Genomic DNA, 24305 nt, shown 5'->3' with positions numbered 1-24305 from the left:
TATCACCCCAATTCACATTGATTCACTCAACAACAGTGCCAAAGTGTGTCAACTGTTTTCCAGTGTTTTCCAGCAAAATATCTACATCTTGAAGCACCCCACCAATTGAGCAATTGCAACTCACAATCTTGGCAATACACCACCCCCATTTTTCTTGACATAATTCAAATCCTACAGGTGACCTTCCATGAAGAGCTTTCTGGATCCCTGGTTCCACACTGCCACCAAGACATATCCTGGAGAGCTTCAGGAAATATATTGAATTCCTTTTATCTCTGTAAAGATGACAATATTTAAATTCTGCTGCCTTTAAAATCTGAATAACTCCTGAAAGGAAACCATACAACTATTAAATTGCTAACTTTCCAAAGACTCACATTTACTACACATTACAATTCATAAATGGTGTTTTAATATTAAAGCTGTTAAAATGTGGAACCTGCAGATACATTCCCCAGACTGTTCTCTTTCCATTCACTCATCACACATTATGCTTCTGAAGTTACGGAGCATCTGCTCAGTTGGCGGGGTGCTGCAAAATGTGGGGTTTTATTGCAAAATGCTACAAAACTGTTGCCACACTTTGGCACTGTTTTGCAGTGAATTGGTCAACACTGGGTTTGGGGGTGATAGCTATGACCCTAGCTTTGCGTAGCAATTGCTCAGTTGATTGGGTGCTTCAAAACACAGGATTTTTGCTGCAAAATGCTGCAAAACTGTTGCCAGATTTTGGCACTGTTTTGGAGGGGGTCCCAGATTTTGGGGTTTGCAGACTAACATGAGGATAAATTCTACAGTCAGACAGGCTCCTTCCAGGAGCAACTTTACTGGATTTAGACTACAGTGGGAATGTAGTTTTTGTGCCAGAATGGTTCTGGGGGGTCCATGTGCAAATGCAAAGTCAGGAACCCCCAGAAACGCCCCCCAAGGTGGAGGGCTGCTTACCAGGGTCTTGGAAAGAGGCATGAGGGCTCTGGGATGCTGCTAGAGCCCTTGTGTCACTTCCCAAAGCCCAGTTAAGCAAGGAAAATCAGGTGGGTGCAAGGGTGTAATAAATATACAGAGAGCAGGGAACAGTGGGTTTCCCCAGCTCCCCCTTTATCTACTGCCCTCCACATGCACACACTCAAAGCTGTGATCATGTAAGCAAAAGTTACAGGTTTACTGTACTAGCATTATAGAAAAGCAAAGAATTTTCTTCTAAAGCAGCAGCCTGTATAGAGCCGTAACAATGGAATCCTATGCACATTGACTCAGAAGTAATTCCTATTGAGTTTAATGAAATTTACTCCCAGAAAGGTGTGTACAGGACAGCAACCTCAAACCACTGTATCTGCCTTTGCACTTACAAAGTTCCACTGAGTTCAATGGGGAAAGACTACCATCAATGGAAAAACTATGTTACCTTGTTTGCGGAATGAAAGGTCCAATTGACAACAGGTTTATTTCATATCTTAATGAAGCTGAATCCATGCTTGGAATGATAAAATGGAGACATTGGGTTTAACTCTTCTATGTATTTTTATGCTGAAAACAATGCCTTTTCTATGTACATGTATGCTTAGAAATAATATATTATATAGGCCATGTGACACTTGTTCAACATTTCTTGCTGATGTGATGAATTTAGGACTTTTGTGATTGGAAATTTGTTCCCCCCCCCCAATGAGTAGGCTTAGTTCTCACAACCATGAGGTGAAGGGTAAATTTGTTTGGTGACAGCATATCTCTTTGCAGGAAGAAGAGTTTGGGTTACATGACTGGATGCTGCTCCTTAAAAAAATCAAGGAGAATTCTGAGAACCCTTCGCTGTGACATCTGTTCTGCCACGTGCAGTGTGGAGGGGGGGCGGGGCGGCGGCACACACACAAACTTTTAATATGGAGAAGCATTCAGTCATGTAATCACCTGCTGTTTCTAGTTGTATAATCAAGGGAAAGTTTTACAACTGTTTACTATTGCAACTTACCTCCTGTTTGTGCAGATCAGGCACAGCCTGAGGCAAAAGAGGCCAGAAGGATTAACTATATACACTGGGCAATTCTAAGCATGTTTACTCAAAAGGAACTCCCACTGTGTTCAACAGGCCTTGCTCCTAGGTAAGCATACACAGGATTGCAGCTTCAACCAAGTCTCTTTTGCACAGAGAGCTTTCGTGCTGCATGTCTTCTTTTAAAAATACATTTTCCCCTGTCAGTTTGAGATACAGGATGTACAGAAAAAGTTGAAATGCATTACAATGAAAGCAAATTAGATACAAGAAGTGCTTTAACCAGTGACAGCCTAATCTGAAAAGGGAAACTGAATGGAATTAGTTCATGACTAGCCTCTTCAAATACAAAAAGACAGCCATGCAAGGTGCTCAAGACCTGGGGTGCAAATTGGTTTGTTCCATGGAGGTGAGTGAAAACTAGTTAAATTTCAGGCAGCCAGTGTTGATCCCAATGTTGATCCCAAAGAGCAGAATATTTCAGAACTCATATTCAAAAAAGCACTCAATGAGTGATTTTTGGCTATGTTCTACTAATTACAACAGTGTTCATGAAGAAGTGTGCATGCACACGAAAGCTTATACCAAGAACAAACTTAAGTTGGTCTCTATATATTTCAACAGTGTTCAGTTTGTGTTGATGAATGTGTAAGTATACACATGCTACAGCTTGCTACAGAAATATTATCTGAACACCTTGCAAAACCCAAACCAGCTTTTGATGATCAGGGAAACTGTATTTTCTCATTTAGGAACAGGCAAGGAGAGTGTTGTCACACACAGGTCTTGCTTGCAAGCTTCTCACAGGCATCTGATGTGAAAACAGGATGCTGCTAGATGGGCTCTTTGGTCTGATCCAGCTAGGCAGTGGAATAGCTAGGGCTTTTGCCACCCGGGACGGTCACTGATTTTGCTGCCAACACTGTATGCATTTAAGTAGATAGAGATGTTTACATTTGGTCAGATAAATATTCATTGGGAGGTATAAAAATGTAGTGTATTAAATGAGATGGTGTTTTACTAGAAAGCACCTATAAACTGCTTTCAAGAAGCATTGTTTCCCAAAGTTTCATGACCATTCTGAGGCCGCTGAAAGGGAAAACTAGGCTTGCAAATCTTTAATGGGCCAATGGCACAGGTGTAAGAGCTAGGAAGACATACCCAATGCTGAAATGGTCAAAATCTTTAAAAGTTTTAAAATGAGGAAGGAATTACATACAGCTGGAGGCAGGCTGACATAAAAACCAAACTTTTGAGAACTTGAAAAGTATGTGCATTTTCTAAAAGACAGAATGAAATGTCTTGTTTGAAGCTGAATAGAAATTTTATGTCCCCCAGAAAACCCCAATCTCAAATCTTAATGGTAATATATAAACACTGAAAATGAGTAACTCAGTTTTATTCGTTGTTGCAGTACAAGCACCCAAGACAGTAAACCCCACAACAAGCAAATGTAGCAGAACTATGGTCTCCAGTCCTCTTGGCTTCTGGACCAGCTCTTCATCTGCTTTCACTTATTTTTTGTGGTATGTTTTGAGTGGTTTTGTCAGATGGTTTTCAAGGATTTTCGGATACGGCTCCCAACTCCAGTTTGCACAGACCATCCAATACTGGAAGTCACACCAAAGGCTACTAATGTACAAAAGCACTCTGGTTTCCAAGTGGATGAGGCATCCCTCTCTGCCAACACACTAGTGCTGTGAAAGGAGCAAGACAGCGCTAAATCACACCAAGCAACTTGGAGTTTACTCTTTATTAGCAAAAACAGGACTTGCAGAGGAGTGTCAGGCCTAATGAGCACAAGCAACTCTTCTGAGACAGGTCTTGCCCTCAGGAAGCAGTTGCTGAGAAGGAAGGTCCCCACAGCTGCCCAAGTCCCCTCCTTGCCAAGGTTTGTCCTAAGCAATCTGAGACTGCACCTGCGTGAAGCTAAATTCCCCTCTGCCCTTTTCATTCCTCTCCAGGTTCTGGGAGACCAGGTGGGGAGAAGAGCTCGCTGTACCTGTGACTCTTCACCTGCCAGACTCCTTTTGCCTCTTGGCCTTCAGCCCCTCATTCTGGACTTCTCTGTCACAGGCTCTTCTAGCTCCCTAAGACACCTCCTGCTTCTGAAACCTCCTTCTCCCAGTCTTCTCCCTCTTCTCCCTTCTCTCATCGTCATCCCACCACCAGGCCCTGGACTCTGAGCCTTCTTCCCTTGGGAGTCCCCCAGATGATTCCTCCCACCATTCCTCTGCGTCCACCCAGGCTGTGACATGCTGTAAGCTTAGCCCCATCCTGTGGGGTGCTTCTGTCTTTCATGCAGGAGAAACTGTTATACAGTTACGTTTACTTCAGGTTGCGCGTTTTCAGGTGGTGTCCCGTGGCGACCCAGAAGTACCGGAAAGGGTTACTTCCGGATTTTGCCGCTTGCACATGCACAGACACACGCATGCGCAGACGCGGTGAATCGTGATCCGCGGGTTGAATTCTTTTCAGGTTCCAAATGGGCCTCCGGAACGGATCCTGTACGCAACCAGAGGTACCACTGTATAACCATTTATGCAAGCATCTGCTTTTAGCCCATTTGTAGCAACAGGAGGAGCTAACATTACAAAATGTGAATGCTACATTTTTACAGATCCTCTCATCCTGTTTTCTTATTTTACTATTTTGAATTCAGTTGGAACAGCTGCACTGGAAGATTTTTGTATGTAAAATGAAGTTAGCTTTAGTTCCAACTGCAGAAACAAATGTCTGCTTCTTTTCTTTCTTTTTTGGATAGTTAGATAACTATATAAAATGAGGGAAAGTATTTAAATTACATTCTTGTGCACTGGAAGATTATAATATTTGATGGACAGGGAACTATATTGTTATTTATTCTACTGAATTCTATTTTTGTCTTCCTTCATGATGGTGAATTGCTTTAGGGGCCAAAGTGTAAATGAGAAATATTGCAAGCTGAGAAATGTAATACACACATGTGAATAGATCTCAGCTTTGATACACTATCTAATAATATGTGAATTTGCTCCAAAGTGAATGAAATACCAATTCTTCATCAATACACAACAAAACATATTCATTAGCAATATCTAGATATCTAAAAAGAAAATGAAGGAACTAAAATAGGAATATACAAAACATTAGGTCAACAACAAAAAAGGTTTTATTGTAGGGGGGGAGAAGAATAAAGGTCTGGACAAAAATAATTTGTAAAAATGGTAAACTTCAGTATATTATATCATGTGTTAAACTGTGGAATCAAATTCAAAATCCTGGCCAGGAATTATTCTGCGTACAAGCTATTTCTGGTGCTCCTCCGACCCGGAAGTGGGCAGCCGCGCAGTGCAGCACCGGTAAGAGCGGGTGGCGGCAGTGGGTGTTGCTGGATAAACGAGTCCCTCAGACCTTATCCGCCCCACGGGCCTTAGTTTGGGGACCCTATTATAGCTACTTACAGACATGTTTCTGGTCTCCTCATGTGTAAAGCAACAGTGGGATGAGGGACTGTGAGAGATAAAGCTATAGTCCACTTTTAAGAGTTGAGAGCCTGAGAGCTGCCTGTGCCTTGTCAGTCAGGCAGATAGTTTGACACCTTTTGGAAGTTGGGGAGATATCTATAGCACTGATAATTACTTCTTGATTTCACCATGTCTTTGCCAGGCAGCACTTATCAGTCCTTTGTGTGCTAAAGGGAAGGTGTGACTTCTCCCCTAAGGCTGAATGGGAAACAAGTAATTAGAGGGTTTTGCTGCAGCATCATTTGCTGAGATCCATACATTCTCACTTTTTTGGCTTTAAAATCAGCAACTTTAAATGCTACATATAGTATTTCAACTTTTTATAAACATTTTGTTTCTGATGTAAAAAAGGATGAAAATTTTGAAAGTTAAGTAATTACATCATTTTTTAAAAAATAAAAAACTCACTTTATCTATTTCTTAACCTGATGAAAATAATTAATTGCATTTTGTTAAGTGTAGATATTATTCATGGTGGGGTGTTACTTCTAGGTACTAGGAAATAATGGTCATTTTTTAAAAACCTAGCTAGAATCTGTGAAGCCCTGTCTTAATATGGTATTGTAACAGGAAATTTAAAAAGAAAATGTTCTAGGTGATATTTCCCTGTAAATTATAGCAAATTTGATTTATTAAATTGAAGGCCACCACAGACTTTCTTCAATATGTGAAAAGGCATGTTTCTGTTCCAGAAAAAACTCCATACTTCCACTGCACATTCCATTGAAAGTCTCTCAACAGTAATTAATACCCCATAAAACTTCATAGTTGAGCAGCTTTACACTCTCAGTCTGTTTCTTCACATAATAACCAGAAAAGATAAGCAGAAATCAAGAAAAATAAAGTGTACACCATTTGCCCTCTACACCATTTGCCAAATGATTGATACTCTGTCAAAGGACTAATAGTAGCTGCTATATAATCTTCATGTAAACTTGCTGACATCTGAATAAAAGGCAAGTTGACATAAAGATTCACTGAAAGCCTATTTCTCCTGAGTATCTTTGGGGGCCTTCAAAAGAGAAAGATTAATGACAGAGCTATCTGTAGTGTTAATGTATTTATTAATGATACAGCAGGTTTGATACTTCTGGTGCCTATTCCCTTCAGACTGTAAACATAGTGAAAGTATCTTTGGAATATTACATTTTCCAGCAAGTTATCATGTTTTTATAAGTGAATTTACTTGGATTACACTGCAGTGACCTGCAAGACCTGTGCCATGTTTGTCATTCTGCCGGAAAACATGCAGCAGTACACTTGTAGCAAGTGCAAACTGGTTGTCTTGCTGGAAGAGAAGGTACAGAACTTGAGGCCCGCCTAGCCACACCTCGAGCTATACGACAACATGCAGTTTCTCAACAGAGCTGAGTGGACTGTGATGGAACAGCAACACAGGTTGGGTGCTCCTAGGGAGCAGGAAGATCACCCAGTGCAAGAGATGAAACGCCAGGAGGAATGTGACACACAGAAGTGGGACAGTCACAAACCGCACTTTGTCTTTAGAGCTGCAAAATTGCTTCCATGCTGTCACCTTGGACACAGATTCTGGTGTCCAGAAAAGCTAGGCAGTAGTTGCCAACCTCAAAATACACCAAGGTGGCTGTGAAAGGTACAGTGTGCAGAATTCCTGCCATGCCCCAGAGGGAAAAGAGACTGGAGGGGATGGACTTGGAGGAGTCTTTTTCCATTCTTGACCTAAGTCCTTCAGATCCTAGGCTACTGATGGTAGATGAGGATGTTGATAACCCACCTTCCATGGAGACATCAGAGAAATGGAATTGCAGTGTAGAGAAGGCAAACTGAGAGGGAGGAGTAGGAAGTACACAAACCATAAGGTTCCACCCTTTGTAACCTATTCCAATAATATTCAGATAAGCTCCAACAGACAGAAGGGGAAAACTTAAGAACAGCAGTAGCAGACCTCGGAACACTCCAAGCAGGCTTTGGAAGTGTACAGAACGATTCCTGCCCTCCACAGAGGAGGAAGAGATGTGGGGGGGGGGGAACAGAGGCAGTAGTGTGAGGAGGAAACAGGATGTTCTGGGAGGTGTGCTATCTTCCAGGTGCAAAGAATCATGATGTGACTGAGAAGTTCCCAAGTCATAAAAAACCCACTGATCACTATCCCTTCCTTCTGACTCATGTCGGTACAAATAATACCAGGCTTCAAAGATTATGAGACTCTGGGCAGGGAGCTGAAGAGACTTGGGGCAGAGGTAGTCTTTTCATCACTCTTTCCTGTTGAAAGTCGTGGTCCAGGAAGAGAGAGGAAAATACTGGAGGTAAACCACTGGCTGTGCAGGTGGTGTTTTCAGGAAGGGTTTGGCTTCTCGAATCAAGGTCTCTTCTTCAAGAGAGCTTTAAACTTCAGGGGGAGGGACAGAGGAACTCATGGTACTGGGGATAATAGCTTCATTGATGCACGGGAAACTGAGGTGGTGCTCCTGAAACCTGCTTTAGGGCAAGATATCACAAGAAGAAGGCAACTGGAGGGAGTGACTCATGGTTTCTGTTGTCTCTACACAAATGCACAAAGTATGGGAAACAAGCAAGATGAATTGGAGCTTTTAGTACAGGTAGGCATTACTGAAACCTGGTAGGATAAGACTCATGAGTGGAATGTAGGAACTGAGGGGTATAACCTGTTCAAAAGGAATAGACCAAACAGGAAGAGAGGAGGAACAGCATTATATGTAAAGAATGTCTACACTTGTGAAGAAATCCATGACCTGGAGCATGGAAAACAGATTGAGGTAATATGGGTAAAAATTGTAGGAGAAAGAAACAACAGTGACCCTACTGTGGATGTCTGCTATAAACTGCCTGAAGACTGGATTATGACTTCAAAAAGCAGATTACCAAACATTCAAAAAGGAGAGATATAGTAGTCATGGGAGACTTCAACATCCCAATTTCTCAGCGGTTCTCAACCTGTGGGTCCCCAGATGTTGTTGGACTACAACCCCATCATCCCTGAGCTCTGGCCTTGCTGGCTAGGGGTGATGGGAGTTGTAGTTCAACAACATCTGGGGACCCACAGGTTGAGAAAGGCTGCAATATCTGTTGGAACTCCAACTCTACCAAGAGTCTGGTTTGTTTCCGGGGGGAGAGGGCGACTGCAGAGGCTCCTGTTTTGACCCATAGAGCCCGAAATCCAGAACCCCCAGGTCAGGTAAGTGCGGTGTGGGGTGGCAATGGGAAGGGGACCTGCTTGTTTGCCTAGACTTGTGCGTCACCTGGGGCTCCGATGTGCCACCCCCAAGGTAAGTGCCACCGGGGGCGCCCCCCTGCCCCCTGGCTACGCTACTGGGTTGGAAGGCCATCTGCCATGGATGCTTCAGTAGAGTTTCCTACGTTGAGGGGGTTGACCCCGGGGTCCCTTCCAGATCTGTTTTTCTGCTTCAACAATATTTCATCATGTTCTTACCATTTTATGTAATTGTATTTTGTATATATTATAAAATTCTAAACAAACATGTTCTATTTAAAAACAAAACATTTAAATAGCTACATTTCTACCGGTAGGACGGGGTGGGGGGCACAGGAAGGAAAGAAGGTCAGAAGGGGGCCACGGTCGCAAAAAGGTTGGGAAACATTGCTTCAAGGGATGCTGGTCTGTCATTTGCAGTATGCTCACTGAGGAACGCTTGACCAGCGACAGGACTAGCTCAAGACATTTTGCTGCCTGAGGCGAAGGACAAGATGGTGCCCTCCCCTGGGGCACATATAAAAGCCAACAGGACTAGTAGTTGAATCTTATTCCAATACTGATGAAAAGGACAGGCTCACATAGGGGCCACATGGCACTCATAGCTCTGGTCACTCCCAACACCTCAGCATCCTTCACTTGAGGCAGATGCCTAACTTTGCCTCATCGTAGGGCCGGCCCTGACTAGGGATGCTTCAGGAATTTGATACTGTGAATTCTAACACAAACTGATCTGCTCTGAGCTTCTTACTTCCCAAACATTCCAACACAGTTCTTGGATCAAAAAAAGGCCTATCAATACATGTTTTGAAGCATGTGTTTTGAGAGAAAATACAAATTTAAGATGTGATTTTTGTAAGGTTTTTTTTTTTAAGTTCACAGATTAAGGAAAAGGATAGAATGGTGTTATGGATCACAAGAAAGTGATATATATCAGAAATACACTGATTTGCTTCTGCCTGAGACCCAGTAACCCAGGGTTCCTTATTTAGAAGAGTTTGCTATAGGGAGAAGCATTTCCCAAGAGTGCCAGGCGATAGAGCAGCAAAATGAGTGTTAAAGATGATTTCTAGGAAATTTTAATTTTAAAAAAACTTACCTTGACTGTATAATACTCCTTTACTTCAGGCATAATAGAATCAAAGTCCCCACTGATGTAATCAGGCAAAAAGCTGAGAAAGAAGTAATACTTAGTTAGATATTTTTTATTAACCTTCTCACACTATATTTCTTGAATTTTAAAAAGAGAGCGTTCCGGGGTGGGGGGGGGGGAGGGATGCAAGACTGAAACAGTGGTGTCCTTTTCCAAAGTTAACATCAATAAAATGGATTGAAATTTCCAATCTTCCCGTCTAAGAAACTAATGTCAGTAATTTGTGGTTACTGGGCTGAGATCAGCCCGACTGATGCACAGATATGTAACATTTATCCTTGAAGATACTAAATGAGTGAAAATTATAGCAGGTATCACAATTCATTTCACAACTTTGGTACTTCTTCTGCTACAAAGTCACTCAGAATCTTATTAATGGGTTGATTTTCCGTCTCTTTTATAATTCATAGCATCTAGGCATGTTTGTGTATTCATCAGCAATGGTTAGGGAGAGAAAGAATCCATCCAGTTATAGGAGACAGCTCTCCCATAATTCTACCATGGATGAGCAGCATGGTCTGCAGAGATTATCCTCCATGCTGGGTTTCCAGGGTTGCAAGAAACAAGATAAGAGTTCCCCTACATATGTATAGCACAGGAAGCATCACTGATTACATGAATAAGAAAATCTAGAGTAGTATATTCCTATTTTCTCCCACCCCACTCTGTGTACTTGCAGAAAGGTAGTTTTTCAACACGTTTTGGAAAATATTATTTTGTTGCCATGGAACATTTGGAATTGAAGTTGAATGTGTATTCTGGTGAATGTTAACCTGCAGTGACTTACATTTCTGCTCACAGAAAGGCTTACAGCTACCTAGAGATTGAAAGGCAGCAGTTATCCTGGAGACTGAAATGTAATGTATGAGCCCTTAATGCACTGCTGCCAAGTCCAGAAGCTGTGCCATGCTCAGCAAACAAAGTATGGCTCTGCTGGTCTCAGTGGCTCCCACTGCATGACACCCAACCTCAATCTCAGAGCCTGTTCTTGTAACACCGGGCCAGGGGCATTAAATCTGAACCTCACATTATATTAATTCATTCTCTCTTTTAATCTGTAAACCACCTTTCTATATTGCTATTCACAAGGTGGTTTGCAAGCTGAAGGAACAACAAAATATACAACAAATATCACACATCTTAGAACAATCCAATCCAATCCAAAAAAGTCATAATAAAAATATGACTTTAAAATAAACATCTTATACCAAATAAAGTAATAGTCAATAATTGATTAGAATATAATAGGGCGTAATAAAATTACCTCTCAGAATAGCAAGTGAACTGAAATCCACTCTCAGCAATTACAGTAAGGAATTAATAAACCAAACTATAATCAATAAAAATAACAGCAAGTCACAATACATAAAATTAGGGCTGCCATATGTCCAAAATTTCCCAGACATAGCTGGGATTCGCCTTCGGAAACAGTGTCTGGGTGGAAATCTCTGGAATGTCAGGGAATATGTTGGGAGTGTAGATTTTGGCGATTTTTTTATTTTAAGTGTCTCCAAACCAGTGGCTGTTCATTAGCGCCAGGTGCGGAGAACACTTGTCCAGCCCTCGCCACTGACGCTGCCAGGTGGGGGCTCACAGGTAGGGCGGGGGCAGAGGGTGCTCTTCACCCTCCCACCTCCCCAGCCCCTGCTACCAACGGGTGAGCGCTGGTGCATCGAGCAGAGGAGTGGAGGGTGAAGAGACCCTCTGCACTCCTCAGCCCCTGCTGCTAATGGAAAAGAGCTGGCATGCAGGGTGGGGCATGGCCCATGTGCCCTCCCACCCTACGCCAGTGCTCCAAACCACCTTAATCTTTTCCCCTCCTTTTCGGAAATATAAAATGGGAAGAAGTGTGGAACTTCCTGCTTTAAACCAGGCAAGTCTTATTCTTCACTTCACTTCTTCAGAAGAGGGACTGCAAAGCCAGCCTGACTTGCTCGTTCCTCTGGAGAACTTTCCATGCAGAAGACACAGACCTTTGGCTGGGCTGGAATTTTAATATGTTTCAATGCACAGTAGCCGACCAGGGATGGGGAACCTATGGCCCTCTCTGGGTGTTAAGACTACAACATAAGCATTGTAGTTTGTTCTTTTTAGCATTTTGTTGGCTTTTCCAGGCAACTAACACCATAATTTCAGGACAGGAAACTGGCAGAAATATTCTATGGCAAGACAAAACTTCCTAGCAAAGTGTGCCCTTTTATTATTAAGTTCTGAAACTCAAAAAAACAGGATTTCAACATTGCTGTTAATGCTAAAGTAAGGTTTAAGATTAAGATCATCAAAATGCCCCATGTAGTAAGGAAATGCAAAAGTGAGCAACTCAGTAATTGCTCAGGGCTTTTTTTTGGCACCTTAATTGTCCCAATTATGCCTCGATTCTTCACTTAATGGCGTATCTTTTCCATTAAGCTTTTCTTGCCATTGAATGTGATTCCAGATCTGACTGGAACATTGAAAAAGTAACAGACAGGATACTGTGGGGCTCCTATCATAGCTTTCAAAAGCAAGCATCATAAACATCTACAGTTCCCTTAAGAATCCTGAATAGCCCTATGCAACTGCTGATCATCCATGAGCCAACAGTTATCAAGGTTTATTTATGTTTCATTCTGTTGAAAGGGAATAATTTGTGTGCTCCCTTCCTAGCTACACGGTCTTTTATATATTAGTCATTCAAATAATATGCTATGTGTTTGAGCACTTTATTTCGTTTTCGTTTTCTTAATGACTCTCTGGACAAGGACTATTCAGAACAAGGAAAGGTTGAGTTACTATACGTTTTATTATGAACTATTTTAACTTTAAGCGCATCCCCTCCACATAACTAGAACATATACCTATTACGCCAGTCCAACACCAATGCCAGTCAGTGACAGCCACTCAAACCTCAGGCAAGGCCTCTGAAAGGGTATGAAAAGTTCCAGTGTGGCTATGGCTGGAAGACTGAAAATAGTCTGCACATCTGCAGTTAATGGTGTGCGGATCTGTGGAACCTGGCCTTTGAGATGTCAGGAGTGGAGTGAAACCTTACAGGTATTATGTTACTCTGCTTCTACTTCTTTCTTGATGCCAGTAATAAGTACCCCTAAAAGTTAACAAAGCATCATGTTTGGGACTCATAAAGCCTATAAGCAAACAAAATCCTTCTTCAAGACCTGTGGGCATTTTATTCTGTTTTAAACCTTCAATGCCACATCTCCTGAATATATGTCATCTTTGCAGTAAACAACACAATAACTGTGCTGCTGGGGTATTTAATTTACTTTAATCACCTCACTTGGTATTCTATATCAGCTTATAAATTTTATGTATGCTGCCATGGCTTGTACAATCTATTTTCCTCCCAATTAGCAGTTACAATGATCCATGGCACAGTCTATAGAAAGTATCACGGAATTCTGCAGTGAGTATGCGGAAACAGCTGAAAGCATGTGGCAAGTATTATGTACTTGATTCTGCATGACTCTGTTTCCTTGGCATGGCAACTGCACTTACAGTCAGAAAACTGTGATAGTCACAGTACTGTTACTGTGCACATACAGTCGGTGCAGGGTGGTGGATAGAATCATAGAATGATAGAGTTGGAAGAGTCCACAAGGGTCACCTAGTCCAACCCCCTGCAATGCAGGAATCTTTTGCCCAACAGGCTTGAACCAAGCTTCAAATCCTTGCTCACTGGGTGATTTTGGACAAGTAACTATCTCTCAGCATTGTCTACCCTGCAGGGATGTTGGGAGAATAAAATCAGAGTAAAGCCATGCATGATGCCCAGAGCTCCTTGGAGGAAGGACAGTATATAAATGCAACAAACAAACAAACAAACAAACAAACAAACAAATCTGGATAACAGCCAATGGACACAGGCCAAACTCCCACTTCTAGAAGTCCTGCTTTATGACTTCCCTTTCACATTTAATGCTTATAATGGAAGGGTACTGTAATGGGTAAGGACGCGGGTGGCGCTGTGGTCTAAACCAGTGTTTCCCAACCTTGGGCCTCCAGCTGTTTTCGAACTACAATTCCCATCATCTCTGAACACTGGTCTTGCTAGCTAGGGATGATGGGAGTTGTAGTCCAAAAACAGCTGGAGGCCCAAGGTTGGGAAACACTGGTCTAAACCACAGAGTCTAGGGCTTGCCAATCAGAAAGTCGGCGGTTCAAATCCCCACGACGGGGTGAGCTCCCGTTGCTCGGTCCCTGCTCCTGCCAACCTAGCAGTTCGAAAGCACGTCAAAGTGCAGGTAGATAAATACAGTAGGTACCGCTCCGGCGGAAAGGTAAACGGCATTTCCGTGCGCTGGTGTGGTTCACCAGAAGCAGCTTAGTCATGCTGACCACATGACCCGGAAGCTATACGCCAGCTCCCTTGGCCAGTAAAGCGAGATGAGCGCTGCAACCCCAGAGTCGTCCGCGACTGGACTTAACGGTCTGGGGTGCCTTTACCTTTACTGTATTGGGTAAATGTCTGTTTCCACTCCTGATTAAATCAATGACAAGATGAGGCATGCAACTATGTATTACCAGGTATAAGTCTAGTGAAGGTTCCCCAAAAGCCAGGAAATCACTGCTTCACCTTGGCAGCAGGCTGTGCTACAGGACTGTCAAGGTTCCTTCCAATTCTGTGTGGACAGTGTTGGTTGCTAGTTGCATGCTTCCAACATGGAATGATAGCTTCAGTTGTACATATTCCAGTGAATGTCTAATCTGGGACTTCGGTCCAATGCTCTGCCACTGACAGCCATTCAACTCCAAGAAAGTGATGAAGCTGCAATTTACCACAGGATAGCATAGCATACCACATCAATATTCCTTAAACAGTGCATTTTTTAGGCATGGGGGAGCTTGGCAGAGGTAATTTATTAGCATTTTGCAGCTTGAGTGAACATGGGAAGCCCTTAACACAACATGTTAAACTGAAAGGTTTTTTTATCATTTAATTTTATTATTTTGTTTAATCACTCATGTATCTGCAGCAGTGACCAAAGGAGGAATGACCACTGGGAGGAGCGCAGAGAGAAGGGTCACCAAGGTGCATCTGCAACAGCACAACTGGACGCCTTCATCTACCCCAGCGGCAATAAAACATGCCTCTCACACATTGGTTTCTACAGCCATAGCAGGAACTGTAACTCTTCAACGGTTTGGCTCTCCCTACCCACCCCAAAGTGCGCTCCTCCATTGTCTCCCAAGACAGGTGGAAGCCAGCCAGGAACCAAACCACTCCTGTCAGTATAAAACTGTAGTGGGGTTACCAAACGGTTAAGTATGTTTTAATCCCATGCTTTTAACTGATGAGTTAATCATTCCAAACACACCCTGGAATAAATACCATGCTATCAAATATATAGATGCCATTTTGTGGTTCCTTAATGAAGGTAACAGTTGACTAAGTAACAGACATCTCATTTATTTTTTGGAAGGTCATCTTTAAATGCACATAACCAATCAAGAGATGCAGAAAGATGATTTATTTTTTCAATCATTGCAGTCTTTCACAGTGGGTATTTTTTAAGTTCACTTCTGCAAAAATATCAATCACTTAATCACACTCATTACCTAAATTAATTGTTATAGCTGAAGCCAAATTCTAAAAGAATAGTCATGTTAAATGAGGCTATCTGTGCTTTTGAGGATTTTGAGCAAAGGTTCACAATCAGATTGGACTCAGTTCCACTTGGCACGAATAGAGGTGAAGATTGGTTAAATCACTGCCACCCGTCATAATGACATGCAAGGGGTTGGTCTACCTGGACCAATCTACATTTAGGGACCTGTCCACACCCAGTGATGGAATGTCATCTCTTGGGCTGCTGGCATCTGTTTATTACAGTTCCCTGACCATAAATCACTTTATGCTTTTTTTAAAAAAAAAAAATATTTATTGAAGTTTTTAATAAAAGAAATACAAAAATAACAAACAGCGTTGCTTTGTTTTTACATAATTTCATAACATCTTTAGACTTCCTCACATCCCCCGTTCCCACTTACATCATTAATAAGTTTTTGTCAAGCAAATTATCATCTTATTTTCAATTTTATAACCACATATTTAAATACACTAAAATAATTCTCCTACAAATTTTGTTTCTCTTAATCTCTCTTATCATCAAATCCTGATCCAATTTAGTGATGGCCAATTATTTATAACCAAGCATCCTTCTTAACATTCCACTAAATCACAATGCTTCTGTAGATAAATCTTGAATTTCTTCCAATCTTCTTCAATCCTTTCTTCTCCCAGGTCTCGAATTCTGCCAGTCATCTCCGCCAGTTGCATATAGTCCAATCACTTTATGCACATTTGTACAAAATCACTTGTCTTCATTGTCCACATAATGGTTGGTGAAAATAGACTCTTCTCTATGAAGCAATATATTTCTTACGTTTTTTAGAGGCCCAAAATCCTGTTGTTTTATGTCCAGCTAAGAGACCACCTGCTAATCTGACAGAAGTTCTGTAAGCAGCAGCAGCCTTGAGTCTGACAATCTGAATTCCACCATGAACGAGACTAAAAAACCCTTCATGGTAGGTTTTAACCTTGCACTTTTGTGATTAGCTACATTCATTGACGTGCTACCTCAGACTGAACGCGGGTGGCGCTGTGGTCTAAACCACAGAGCCTAGGGCTTGCTGATCAGAAGGTTGGCGGTTCGAATCCCCGGGACGGGACGAGCTCCTGTTGCTCATTCCCTGCTCCTGCCAACCTAGCAGTTCGAAAGCATGTCAAAGTGCAAGTAAATAAATAGGTATTACAACACTGTGCACTTGACTTACTCTGCCATACTAGGCAATATCTTTGGCCCTCCAGAAGGGCTATTTCTAAAATAAATCTCAGGTTTCCACATACAAGTAAGTCTGTCCATCAGCAGAGGCGGGAGAGATAGCATTAGAAGATGAGAAGGGGAAGGTAAAATATGATGTTTGAGGACCTTCTAATATAGATAATCTGTTGGAGTGCCCTTGTGCTCTCCTCTTCCCCAGGAGCAGCAGTAAGGAAAAGTCTTTCTCAATGCAGAGATAAAGGTCATTGTGATGCCAGCAGCCATGACATCAACCATTTCTTGTTCTTTCCCCTAACTCCAAGATAAACCAGGCTGCAGATTTCAAACATCCACTTGGTGGGCATGTCATAAGCAGTCAAATAACTAATTCAATTTGACATTCGACTTTTAAGGTCAAATATGCTAAATTATTAATATAGGCCCAGGCAGTGAATTGTGAGTGGCTTTAATCCCCACTCAACCACAAAGCTCATAAGGTGACATTGGACCAGCTAATATCTTTCACCAATCCCATAGGCCTGTTGTGAGGATAAAATGGATCACCCTGATGTACAGTGCTGTTAAGGAACAAGCAAATGAACAAACACAGACAACTGTAATGTTATGAGAACAGTTTTAAATCTGTTCATTAAAAAATATTCACTGGTCTACTGAAATGCTTTGAATACTTGATTTCAGTTATATAGGTAAAGGGACCCCTGACTGTTAGGTCCAGTCGTGACCGACTCTGGGGTTGCGGCACTCATCTCACTTTACTGGCTGAGGGAGCCGGCGTTTTTCCACAGACAACTTTCGGGTCATGTGGCCAGCATGACTAAGCCACTTCTGGCGAACCAGAGTAGTGCACGGAAGCACCGTTTACTTTCCTGCCAGAGTGGTACCTATTTATCTACTTGCACTTTGACGTGCTTTCAAACTGCTAGATTGGCAGGAGCTGGGACCGAGCAACGGGAGCTCACCCCGTCACGGGGATTCAAACCGCCGGCCTTCCGATCGGCAAGCCCTAGGCTCTGTGGTTTAGACAGATTTCATTTTAATTAGTTAAGGCTCTCCACTCAAGCTTAGTTCAGCATGCTAGATTCTAATTAAAATGCAAACTTTACACTTGCTTAATGAAAACTGCTACTTCCACTAACTTAAGTAACACTTAACCTTGTTCTTAAAGATAAGGATGGGCTTAACTCACTTGCTTACTGAGAATTATTTAAATAACCTTATCAAGGTTTTCTGAACTATGCTATTATGCTGCAGCAAAGGTCCATTGACCCAAGTCTTGAATCACCACTTCTTCATGAATGCAGTGATAACTGTCACTCTATTGTCTCTTTAGTACTGTACATCAATATGCATCAGTGCTGCTAAAGAGAATATAAATGCTGACTTACTGGGGAAAACTTATATTTGGAAGTACTTGTTCAAAAGGTCCTATTGGGTCAATTCTGACCTACAACAAGCAGGAGACAATGGCTATATCTACACCTTTCAACAGTCATTAGGTTCCCCAAAGCCGTTTGGGAATTTAACTGTGGTAGATTGAAGGGCTGAAAAGATGGCCCCAGCAACCCCTCCCTCTTGAACTGCATAACTCAATTTCCAAGGATCACTGAGAAGAGGGGATGGTTATTAATAGGTAAATGTTTATATTGCTCTATGCAAAGCAGTGCACAACAATAAAAAACAATAAAACTACATGAGAAATATTATGCAGTAGGTAAAGAAAAAAATAACAATAATAGTGCAAGAGTCTGCCTTTTTCTCAATGATACATTATAACTAGATTTAGAAAGTATACCTATTTCATTTGGGCAAGTTTGTTACTGGAGATGTGCCAGTAGGATACTTTTTTTGGATGTTTGGATACTGGAAAAAACCAACTACAGTGGTACCTTGGGTTACAGACGCTTCAGGTTACAGACTCCACTAACCCAGAAATATAACCTCGGGTTAAGAACTTTGCTTCAGGATAAGAACAGAAATTGTGTTCCAGTGGCGCAGTGGCAGCAGGAGGCAATACTGCTCCTTTCTCGCAGGGAGAACCACTCTTGTATCATATTTTCGATTTTGCGAGATTACAAATGTTTCCAAAAACTAGGTGTCAGAGCTGCCTCCAGGTCCCAGCTCACAGAGGACCAACGCTAGCCGGTTGTAATGTACAAAAGTCTTTATTGAAGTTCAGTTTCCATTTACAAGCCGCAGCGTGCAGCTCTACGTCTAGAACCTAGACCGGCGAAGCTCCGTCTGAGTCTCCGTCCCCTGTACACCAGTTTAAGACCCTGGCCTTACTCCACCTCTTCCGTTGTTCTTTCCTCCTCTGGGTCCGTCTGCCCCCCGGGGTCTCCTCCTTCCTGGTCTCCTCTGACGCTGACCCCCCTGATTCTTGGCCCTCCTTTCAGCGGGCTTTAGGACCTGGTTCCCTATCCGGGCTACCTGCTGTGCCGCTCGCCTGTACATTTGAACTTGGCGCGCGCGCCCAGCCTCCAACTTTCCTCTTGACCGTTTCTGCGCTCTCCGATGGAGGCGTGGTCAATCCTGACTCATCTCCTCCCGCTGGTGGTGAGCAGCCTGATCCCGATACCTGGGACTCCTCCCCCCCACTGCGCTCTGGTGGGGAAGCTGGTCCTGATTTCCAACTGCTGCTCTCTGAGTCCCCTCTGGCCCCTTCTTCCTGGGGTGTCCCCCTAGGCACCCCCCTTGCCCTGGCCATGGGCGCCCCCTTCTGTGAATCTTCCGATTCGCTGAAGAGACTCAGGGAATCCCTCGGACCACTGTCATCGCCTACGCTCCCCTCGGATTCCTCCCCCTCGCCCTCCATTTCCTCCCTCTCCTGTGCCTCTGCTCCTGAGCCCCTGACACTAGGATATTATTATTTTCCACTAGTAATATAGCATTGAGTTAGCTACATTCACAAAATGGGAATATATAGGTTATACATGACAGAATTTATTTAGTGTGCATTTTCCAAAGTAGAATAGAGTAGCTCACTCCTGCACATCTGTTAGCAGGTTGTACTTTCTGCTCAAATCCTGTCTTGCAGTTGATTATTAACTGGTGACCCAAGTTTCTGTGATGTTGTATCAAGATTAAGAAAATATCACAGTATAGCTTGGTCAATTCAAAGCCTCTGCTGGAATTTCTTGCCTTGGGATGGAGTAAGCAGAAATCACTGAGGAGCTGGTATGCAGTATTAGCTTGCTTGACAAATGTGAATATTGACTACTACATCAACTTTTATTCTTATGTCTACTGATACTGCTCTAGTCAAAGAAACTACCAGCACATAGGAACCAATTCCTAGGGGCTGAGGGATCTTCGCCCCCCCCCCAATTATTTGAGTGAGGTGCCCCCCAAGTTGATAGCCATTCAGTGTGTGCGCACTGCGTCATGTGATCAATCATGAAGGGCATGGCTTACCTGCCCCCCCATATTTTATTCAAGTTGGCACCTCTGTAGCAGCATGTTGGAAAAATCCCAAAAATGGTTTGATTTTTTTAAGGTTTTGAGTATACAATTTCATGTTGTTGGTTTTTTGTTTTTTAAAAAATATATATGAGAGACTGCTCCTCATGTTCCAGTAATATTATGCAAAGCAAAGATGTCTAGCAAATCCCAAGAAGCTTATCAAGACCTTTAGGAGTTCACCCATATGGTTTTAAACCCTACCATAAAAGCTTCAGGGCCTGGTTAAAGGGCTGACACATCAATGATTGGTAGATCTGAAATTTGACACCCAGGATGCCAGTGCACAGTACAGCTTTTGTTTTTACAGTGGTGCCCCGCAAGACGAATGCCTCGCAAAACGAAAAACGCGCAAGACGAAAGGGTTTTTCGGTTTTTGCGTCGCTTCGCAAGATGAATTTCCCTATGGGCTTGCTTCGCAAGACGAAAACATCTTGCGAGTTTGTTCGCTTTTTTCCTAAAGCCGCTTGAAGAGGCGCAGTTGCGACGGACCGTGCTTCGCAAGACGAAAAACATTGCAAGACGAAAAGACTCGCGGAACGAATTAATTTCGTCTTGCGAGGCACCACTGTATTTTATTTACTTAATCCATTGTTTAATCCATTTGCTCGTCTCAGTATCAACCTCTGCTATTTAACCCTGCTTCCTGGCCGGCAGAAATTGCCACTGTGTCTGCCATGGTTCATATATTCGGGTTAGGAGGGCTGAAGTAACTGAGCTATGCGCTGCTAACTTTCACCGTGAACTGGACCATCTATAGTAGCGCTTGACTGTACCAAGGCCTGGCCTAAGGAGTGTGACGGACAGCAGAGCCAGGCCAGAGTCTGGCGATGCAGTGCCCCTGAAAGGCCACCAGAGGGCTGGAGCCACTCTCTGATTGGCTAGCCACGGAAGGGGGAGGAGCAGAACTTTGAGGGGGAGAATAAAAGGGGCAGTTTCTGAGGGAGAGTTAGATGGGGTGGATGTGAGAAGAGATAGGACTAAGGTTCAGTTGGAGAAATAGGGAGTAGGATAGGATTTGACTGAGGGAGAACTGGTTCTGGGTGAAGTTAAACATCCACACTGAGGAGACCATCCATAGCGAGAGGACAGAGCCTCACAGCTTGGATAGGGAGACCATCTTGAGGGTCTGGGGGGAAAGGTATACAGAGAGAACAGGAGTGTCCTGGGAGGGTTGGGACTGAACTGGGAGAATCCAGGCTCCCTGGGTCTCCATCTAGCCAGGAGGGGAGAGTCCTTCTAGGTGAGGGGATCCCCTGGATCTGTTATTCCTCTGGGAATACCTCAGGAGTGGTAATTGAGGAAAAGTGCCCCTCACTCATGAACCAGGATATTAGTCTGTGAAGGAAGCTGTGTTGTATTAAAGTATTTAACTGAACAACCTGTCATATCACTAAGTAACAGAAACGGAAGTATAACAACTGATTTTGTGTAAAGAGAGGTTAAGAGAAGCTGTGACTGTACACTGTGTTTAAGCCTATGTTAATAGTTAATTAAAGTAAATAAGTTAACTTCTACTCGAAAGACCGCATTTCCTGACTCACTTTGTTTCATAACTTTCTTTTTGTTTAATAAACTTTTCTTGTTTCTCATTTTCTTCCTGAGACTCTAATTACTAAGTTTTCCCTCACACAAGTCCCACACTAGACATCTCGAGTTAAATTTGTAAAACTTTGTATTAACTGGTGTACAGTGAGGTGTGTGCACTATATTTAATAGGGGGCAGTTAGTGGGGTAAGTAAGTTAGTAAGGTAAAAGTACCCCTGCCCATACGGGCCAGTCTTGACAGACTCTGGGGTTGTGCGCCCATCTCACTCAAGAGGCCAGGGGCCAGCGCTGTCCGGAGACACTTCCGGGTCACGTGGCCAGCGTGACATCGCTGCTCTGGCGAGCCAGAGCCGCACATGGAAATGCCGTTTACCTTCCCGCTGGTAAGCGGTCCCTATTTATCTACTTGCACCCGGAGGTGCTTTCGAACTGCTAGGTTGGCAGGCGCTGGGACCGAGCAGCGGGAGCGCACCCCGCCGCAGGGATTCGAACCGCCGACCTTTCGATCGGCAAGTCCTAGGCGCTGAGGCTTTAACCCACAGCACCACCTGCGTCCCGAGGGGAAGTCTATGCATTATTAATTGGTGATAAGTGGTTGGATCCACTTCAAGGAGACTCTCCATCTCTAGAAAGAAAAGAAGAAGAAAAGGGTAGAAAGAACCAGGCATTCATGCAGAAAGCTTGGTTTACAATGAAGGCTTTCTATGTCCTGGAGAGGAGGGACTTGAACCATTCCAATATCATCTGTCTGAAAGTATAAACTGAAGCTTACGCATTCACTGACTTAATGTATGTATGTAAGTAAGTAAGTAAGTAAGTAAGTAAGTAAGTAAATACCCTCCCCCTGCTGTAGACTGGAGCTCATTTTAAAAAGAAATACAAAAATATTAAAGATATTAAAGAATAGTGTCCCATGTAAAATCAACTGCACCAATCAACCCTGCAAACTGAGTGATCCACTCTAAGGCCTACTATGTGATGGTGCATGTAAAACTGTCCTTAATGCTATATATTTTGAAGCAAATGCTTAAAATTAACCCAAGGACTTAATTTTTACCACTGGAAAAGCTTAAACTACTATTTAATGGAAGATCTCTGTGCTATGAACGCAAACGTTTCACATACCGTATGCTAAAGGAGAGCTCAAGCAGAGCAACAGCTCCAGACAGAATGAAATATGTTGTCTGGGCACTAGGCAGTGAACCAAATCAGATCTGATTTACACCCTTGATTTGGGAAAACGAAAACCCACATTAGATTAACATTTTTTTCCCTTTGCTAAGCTTGTGTGCCCGATGAACTCTCTAAATACTGAAATATTAAATCCCAAAGCATCAGAGACTGTGAAGTCAATACTCTGGAAGTTCTTAAAATGAGCCGTGAATAAGATGCTATAATTTCATGTGCTTTTTTTTTTTAATAAAGGTAAAATCGCAAGACATCCTTCCTATATGTGCCTGCATTAAGTAGCGCACTCCACTGTGATTTGGAATGAGGTGCTACCCAGCTTGAGAGCCATGGCAATTTTGATGAAAGTTCTCTTAAATATGTCAGGAATGTTATTAAAGTTCCTTGAACTCCTCCAGAGATGCATTATGATTTTATATATGTATGGCAGAGTGCTGACCACTCAATCCCCTTTCTGTCAGAAGCAAGTTGAGAAAGAATAAAAATTACTCTGGACACCCAGGGGTAATTTTATAATAGAATAGGTAATAAAATAATAAATTTGTAGGTGTTTTCAGCTTTCCCGTTTGGTACTGTGTCACACACCACATTTGTACTGGGCTCCTTGCTCATTACTATTTAATCACCACATAATATCTTTCTTTCAGACTTAATTAACCTTTCCAAAAGAAATTCTGACCTTGGGGCCTTTCTGCAGATTTGCAAAGCCATTGGGAATATTAGCAATATTGTTCCATGGGGAAATTTTGCCTCAGATTTAATGAAATGTAGAAGTGTGCAATGAGACACACACTGCTGCTTAATAAACAAGGTTTAAAGCATGTAGCATACAAGCCAAATTAACAGTAACAGTTCAGTTCCAAGCACATTCACTGGAAATAAGGTCTCGTTCATTTCTAATGGAAATCCTTTCCAAGTACATGGGCATAAGCATGGGCATAAGGCTGGAATTGGCGTAAGAGACCCTTTCAAAGGCACAGGAATGCTCTTAGCATTCATGCGCATGGGTAAAGTAATAAGGTATGCAGATGCATTTATGACTCTTTGCAAAAGACAAATATGGATCTGCAAACAGCTTTTTATACTCATTTGTGTCAGGCTCCTATCCCTTCTACTAATGCTGTGATTTTGTACTATTTTATGTTTTGTCTTTAATTGCTGGTTGGCTGTAATTAACAGCTGACTGATTCATATGGGGAAAGAAAAGCAGTGTTTGGAAACAACATTTGACTGAGGGAAACTCCAGTGAGTTCCTGTGCCTTAGAAACCCACAAGATTCTAATAGTCTTCATATAGACTCTTATACAAGCCCTTTCTGCCCACCCTCCATGATGGACATTTTGCTATTCTATAATAAAAGAGCCATCTAATGGTACAATGGTGTCTAGTTAGTACTGCTGAACCAGGGACGTAGGTGGCGCTGTGGTCTAAACCACTGAGCCTCTTGGGCTTGCCGATCAGGTCAGCGGTT

At 42.7% G+C, this 24305-nt stretch overlaps 1 protein-coding gene across 7 annotated transcripts in view; it reads right to left on the bottom strand.

The window, feature by feature from the left end:
- The window catches only part of TPK1 (thiamin pyrophosphokinase 1), a 251460-nt gene that overhangs the window by 131163 nt on the left and 95992 nt on the right, over positions 1-24305 (bottom strand). For all 7 annotated transcript variants that reach the window (XR_014173172.1, XM_081931180.1, XM_081931184.1 and 4 more), the window contains one exon: positions 9807-9879. Coding sequence is in view for 6 of the 7 variants with exons in the window: in XM_081931180.1 (XP_081787306.1) it covers positions 9807-9879 (73 nt within the window). In the remaining variant the exon portion in view is untranslated. The remainder of the gene's footprint in view (positions 1-9806; positions 9880-24305) is intronic.

The sequence above is a fragment of the Podarcis melisellensis genome (genome assembly GCF_964234715.1).
Source record: "Podarcis melisellensis genome assembly, chromosome: 12".
Taxonomy (NCBI): domain Eukaryota; kingdom Metazoa; phylum Chordata; class Lepidosauria; order Squamata; family Lacertidae; genus Podarcis; species Podarcis melisellensis.
Note: the sequence above shows the minus strand (reverse complement) of the source record. Positions and strands in the feature narration are given on the sequence as shown.